Source organism: Herpailurus yagouaroundi, unplaced genomic scaffold (assembly GCF_014898765.1).
Source record: "Herpailurus yagouaroundi ecotype Mexico unplaced genomic scaffold, PumYag 65103, whole genome shotgun sequence".
NCBI lineage: Eukaryota > Metazoa > Chordata > Mammalia > Carnivora > Felidae > Herpailurus > Herpailurus yagouaroundi.
In genome coordinates, this window is record NW_024418332.1 from 1 (window position 1) to 6303 (window position 6303).

The window sequence follows — 6303 nt, forward strand, 5'->3', positions numbered from 1 at the left end:
CGAGGGGCGCGCGCGGCCCCGCGGGGGAGGAGCCGGCCGCCCGCTTCCGGAAGCCCTCGCGGCGGCACCTGGCCGGGCCCACCCCGGAGCGGGCTGGCAGCTCGAAGCCAGGCGGCCCCCACGCCGGCCTTTTAAATCCCCAGCGTGTAATCCCACAAGGGTGGAATCGTGCCAACACACACACACACACACGCACACACGCACGCACGCACGCTTAGCTCCAGCGAGATGCCACACATCTTAATTACGGATCGTGGGTGCCCCGGGGAAGCTGCAAAAGGGCCCTTTTGGCGACGCAAGCGCCCGCATGCAGGGCCGGGCTCCCGGCATGCGGGCTGTTTGAAGTCTGGTGTCTGTCTCTGGTCTCTCCCCTTCTGATCCAGCTCTGGCAGGCCGCGCTAAGCACGCTCAACCCCAACCCCACGGACAGCTGTCCCCTCTACCTGAACTATGCCACCGTGGCCGCCCTGCCCTCCAGGGTGAGCCGGCACAACAGCCCTTCCGCTGCCCACTTCGTCACCCGACTTGTGCGGACCTGCCTGCCGCCCGGGACCCATCGGTGCATCCTGGTGAGTGCCGAAGGCCATCCGCCTACCATCGGGGAGCGTGTGTCATGCCTGCTGCGGTACCTCCCAGGTGGACATGGGGCCACAACCCAGGACACTGTAACCCCTGCTCACAGAAGGGAAGCTGAGGTCAGAGAGACTAGGCCATTTACCCCAGATCATTTTCGGTGGCAAATCTCAGACTCCTGAACCCATTCCCCTCGGCGTCCTCCTCTCCTGTCTCGGAGACGGTCCACATCCGGTGGCCGACGTGTCCCTTTCTCACGCAGTGAGGAAGTGGCTCCGGGCAGGCCCCTGCGCGGTGGCTCTGTTGGGGCCCCTCTGTCCAGATTGTACCCACAGTGGCCTCTGGCCCAGCTTCGAGGCCCCAGCACTGCCTGAGTGCAGTCCCCGTGGGTTTGCCCCTCCTCACGGCTCTGCCTCTCTGTGCCGCAGATGGTGTGCGAGCGGTCGGACGCCTTCGCCTCCGCGTGCGCCCTGGCCCGGGCCTTCCCCCTCTTCACCCACCGCTCGGGGGCCTCGAGACGCACGGAGAAGAAGACAGTCACGGTGGAGTTTTTCCTGGTGGGACAAGACAACGGGCCAGTGGAGGTGTCCACTTTGCAAGTGGGTGTCTGCAGGCTCGGGCTGTGGCCCCTGGGCCTGCGCGAGCCGGGGGCAGCTGGAAGGGGAGTTGGGGAGCTCTCTCTTTGTCTCCCCCGCCTCCGGAGGGGGTGACGTGGCGCTGGGCTACTGCAGCAACTTCCCAGAAGGCCCCCGAGGCCTTTCCAGAGCCAGGCAGCTGCCCCCTCTCTGGGTGGGCTTCCTTTTCAGGATTCAGTCTGTTCGACCCGTATTTACCAAGCACCTAACCAGTGCCAGGCACTTTCACATTTCATACTAAGAATCCCGTCCGCGTGTATATCACGTTACTTTCCGTGGTACACTTTTACACACGTGATTGCATTGGATATTCAGAAGAATCCTTTTTTCTTTATAAAGTTTATTTATTCTTGAGATGGGGGAGGGGCAGAGAGAGAGAGGGAGAGAGAGAATCCCAAGCAGGCCCCACGCCCAGTGTGGAGCCGGAACTCCCGGCTCGATCCCACACACCCTGAGATCATGACCCGAGCGGAAATCAAAAGTCGGATGCTTAACCGACTGAGGCACCCAGACGCCCGCAGGATAATCCTTTTTTGAGGTGAGGCAAGGCTGGGAGAGATTCTAAGTCAGAAGTCCTTGTATGGGGGTTGGGTTCCTTTCCCGTGGCGACTGTCCCGTGGCCTCACCCTCCCCGTCCCCGGCCAGACCGGGCTGTGCTTCCCACCCCCACCCTTCACTTCTGTCCCGGGCCAGCACCCCTCACCCTCCACCTGGATTCTTTGCTCGAGGAGGAGAGGCCATGCTTCCGTCTCCACTGTCTCGTAACAGCTCCTTTCCTTTCCTTCCATTCATCTCCAGACGTTGAAAACACACGGGCTAATTGTTTTGCCTTTCTGAACTCCCTTTTCCCCCTCAGCCCACCGAGTGGAGTTTCCACCCCACTTCCTGACATTGTTTTTTTTAAGGGCCCTGTCTGCCGGACTGGGACCTTTGTCATCCCGTTTGTCATCCCTCCTGGAAGGGTCTGCCCCACCCAGGAGTCGTGCCTCCTTCCCACGTCCCCTGCGGCCTACAGCCATATCTTTATCCCTTTCCCGACCGTCCGGCATTCCCATCTCCCGTAGGCCTGTGAGCTCATCCCTCAGACGGGCACCGATGACCACCTTCCCCTGTAGCTGCGGGGATCCCTTTGGAGTTCGGGCCTCTCTCCACCAGACCCTGGGGCTGCGGGCCTGAGCAGCACCCTGGACTCCCCCTCCCCCACTCCCCGACTCCTCCAAGCACTTCTCCCTCCCTCCCTGCCGCCCGGTAGGCTGACTTCCTGCTGGCCTATGCCCTGCCAGGCTCCTACCTCCTCCTCAGCTTCCCTGTCCAGGTCCTTCCTGCTCTGGGCCTGCCTGGTCTCAGTCCAGCTTCTGCCCGCGTCCCTTCCCCCCAGGGCGGGGGCCTGGCTATCTGGCTGAGATGGCCTCCCTCACAGTCAGGCCCTCTGCCTGCTGAGTGCGAGCACCATCCCACCTCGTGTGATACATCTTTGCTCAGCCTCTGTGCCCCACGTTGGGATGGAAGCTTCCAGAAGCTTCCGGTCTGTAGCCCCAGCACGGCCCGACCCGTGACGAGGGCCGCTGGGCTGGTGGGTCTCCTTGACCCCCGTCCAGGGCATCTTGCTCTGCCCACTGCCACTGCCACGGGGAACCCCACCCCCGCCCCCGCCCCCTGCTGCTCTCCTAGACCATTGCAGCGGTCTCCTCGCTGGTCTTGCTGCCTCCAGACGCTCGTCCTTCCTCTGGCCACATGAGCGCGGAGTTTTCCAGGGCTTGTCGGGTAGCAGGACCTGCTCTTAGCGCATGCACCCCCGTGCTTAATCCTCTCGACAGCCTGTCTTGGTGCCTGTCCTTAATCCCATTGTAGAGCTGGGTAGACTGAGGCTTTGCAACATCAGGTGACTTAAGGGGGCCCCACGAGCAAGGGACAGAGCCAGGTCTTAACCGCGGCCACCGTCCGACAGTCCTCTGTCCCGTCTGTCTTGGATCATGAGCACAGGAGCTTCTGATAACCCGTGTGGCCCTTTCTATACTCTGGGGCCCCCCTCGACTCCCCTCCAGGTCCTCTTCCCGTCCGGGCTCCTGTGGCCTCTCCTCCCCTGTAGCGTTTAACCGAGTGGGGTGTTGCGATTTTCTGCTGGACCGGAATACCGTGGACACGTTCAAATTCCCAGGGTTTAGTGTGGAGCCTGCCGCACAGCGGGAGCTCCCAGAAACGTGGGTGGAATGAAATGAATGAATGAATGAATGCTTGATCCTGCTTTTGTGATCCGGAGGCTGAGGCACGAGGAGGCGCAGGCTCTTCACGAGGCTCTGGGGTGCCGGAGGGCACCCGGAGCCTCCCCGGCCTCCCCCGCAGGTGCCGTAGGCCCTCTCGCCCGGCCGCGCCGCACCAGGAGCTCTGAGCTCACGGAGGCCTGCTGGCCGAGCGCCTGGCCTCCCTCGAGACGAGTCTTGGGGCACTGACACGCTTCCCAGACAGCAGCCACGGGCTGCGTCACAGATGAGCAATGTTCTCCGCGACAGCCGCGGACAGGGACCCTCGGCCTCCCAGAGGAGACCCCGCTGTCAGGCGGCGGGGACCACCCGGTCACATCTCCTATCTGAACTGTCCGGTCCTGCGTCTCTGCCTTTGAGGCTTTGGGGTGTAGTTACCTGGGGATGGCAGGAGCTCTCTGAGCCATTCGGCAGGGCCTAGGAGGTGGCTGGGCAGGTGCCGTCGCCCCCGAGCCTGGCCTCCCCGACGCTGTGGGGCTGGGGAGGGCAATGACACGCTCCAGCTGTCTGTACCCCCGCTGCACCTGTGCCGTCGCTCTTCTGATCGCGCCCCTTCCCTGCGCGCTGATGGAGGCAGCCGGCCAGCCCGGTGTCTGAAGCATGGGGTGGTGGTGGGGGGCGCGGGGTGGGGCAGGGGGCGCCGTGGGCGGCATCCAGGTGGAGACGAACGAGAAGGCACAGAACTTCCAGGGTCGGTGTTAAAGCGAGAGCAGGACAGACGCTCTTGGCAGAAGTTAGAGGCAGGGCCTGGAGGGGTGGCTGGTGGCGGGGGTGGGCAGCGTCCGCATCGGACTCACCCGTGCCGGGCTGAGTTTGGTGGACAGTGTCGGGTCCCTGCTCCCTCCTGGGCTCTGGGCCAACGTGTGAGCCGCACGAGGCAGGGTGGGGACCCCGTGCCCAGAGTGGTGTGGCATTGGATGGCCAGGAAGACAGGGCAGGGAGTCTGTGACACATTCACCTGGGGCTCAGGTGAGAAAAACGCCACCCTGATGGCCGGAGGGCCGGAAGGAGGGCCAGTGGGCGCAGGACAAAGAATACTTTTTTGGGAAGGTCCAGAGAAGCTTCCGGGGGACACGGCCTTCAAGAGGCGCCACAAAGGATGGCCAGGGCCTTGACCAGAGGAGAAGGGAGGGTGTGTTACAGCTCAGGCTGCAACAGGCCACGGGGGGCGTCTTTACAGATAGGTATTCCTCACGGTTGTGGGGGCCGGATGTCTGAGGTCAGGGTGGGGTGTGGTGGAGACTTCCTGATTGGTAGGTGGTCACCTTCTCGCCGCGCCCTCCCTCTTCCTACTGAGGACTCTACTCCCACGGTGGGCCCCACCCTCCCGACCTCATGGCAACCTGATCCCCTCTCAAAGTCTTCCTAATAGCATCACGTTGGGGGTTAGGGCCTCAAGGTACCAGTTTGGGGGCGACACAGACGTTCGTTCAGTCAGGAGCAAAGGACGGCACTTCTCCCCAGCAGGGGACGTGGGATTGGCAGGTGCCGGGGCGGGGATGCCCAGCGTGTGCTCAGGGCCAGGCCCAGGGGCCGCCTGCCACCAGAATGAGGGGGTAAGCAGCAGAGGAGTCTTGGCAAGGAAGGTGGGTCCCACTGACGGCCGGCCGGGACGCCAGGCTGCAGGGCTATTGTGTCATCTGTGTTGGAGGCGAGGTACAGAGCTGCGCTGAACTTTCTGAAGGCTGCTGGATGGGTCACAGGCACTGGAGAGCAACAGCGGGCAGCGTGACCTGCCCCTCGAGGCCCTGTCAGCAGCCCCGAAACCTCCCCTCGGTGCTGCCGGTGCCTTTGGCCCCTGGGGGAACAGAGAGGGAGGGCCAGCCTTTGCTGCCTGGTCCCAGGTCCCCGGTGACAGCCTCTGGTTTTCTTCCCCAGTGCTTAACAAACGCCACGGAAGGCGTGCGGCTGGCTGCCCGTATTGTGGACACTCCGTGTAATGAGATGAACACAGACACGTTCCTCGAGGTTCGTGGCCCAGGGGAGTCAGTCATGCCAAGGTGGGGCCAGGGTGGGAGAAGCATCGGTGGACCCCGAGGAAGCCAGAGGAAACCTGAGGCCGGAGGGGACGGTGTCCATAGTCACTGCAGCTCACCCAAGGAAGCGTGGGGCGGCTGTGGACAGGGTCCTGCTGTCCCTCCAGCTGCGAGGGGCCAGCAGGCCTCGGCAGAGGGCGGAGGGAGGACAGAGCCTCCTCCACGAGGCCTCTCTGCAGGACTGCAGCCGTGAACCTGCAGGAAGTTGTAGTTTGGAGGCTGGGCCTTCTGTCCTGGATTTGATCACGCCCAAAGCCGAGAGAGCTGGGGCCCTGGCTCCCCTCCGCCACGCGGGCGTCGGCTCATCCCTGGCCCAGAGCCACGGCCTCGTCCTGATTGAAGCCATTTTCATGTGTCTTTGTGTTGCTTTTTCCATGATCGTGTCCAGGAGATTAAGAAAGTTGGAAAAGACCTGGGGATCACCCCAACGATCATCCGGGATGAGGAGCTGAAGACGAGAGGATTTGGAGGTGGGTAGAACTGAGCCTTGAAGGCCGTGGCCTCGGGCCGGTCCTGCGTGCTGGGGGGCGAGGGTGGCGGTGGGTGGCACCCTGGGTCGCTTCAAGCTTCCCCTGAAAGAGGCCAGCCTGCGTCCAACCCCAAGGCCAGACCCTGGGAGGCGGACCGTCTCTGGGGGAGAAACGAGGCACTGATTCAGGTTCTGGTTTGGATTCTGGAAGCCACGGTGTCCGAGTCCTTCCGTGGCCCGCTCCCTGTCCACAAAGGCTACCGTCCTGGCTCCCTGGGCCAGCTCAGCAGGACCTTTCTGCTCCTCGAGTGCACAGGCCCACGTTCGCA

At 63.2% G+C, this 6303-nt stretch overlaps 1 protein-coding gene across 1 annotated transcript; it reads left to right on the forward strand.

Moving 5' to 3' along the window:
• Positions 1-224: 224 nt before the first annotated feature.
• Positions 225-6018, forward strand: LOC121024473 (probable aminopeptidase NPEPL1; the record flags this gene model as incomplete). The annotated part of the gene is made up of 4 exons (XM_040466708.1): positions 225-569; positions 1002-1172; positions 5348-5437; positions 5894-6018. Coding segments are annotated over 4 exons (696 nt in total), but the record flags the coding sequence as incomplete, so codon positions are not given.
• Positions 6019-6303: the final 285 nt, after the last annotated feature.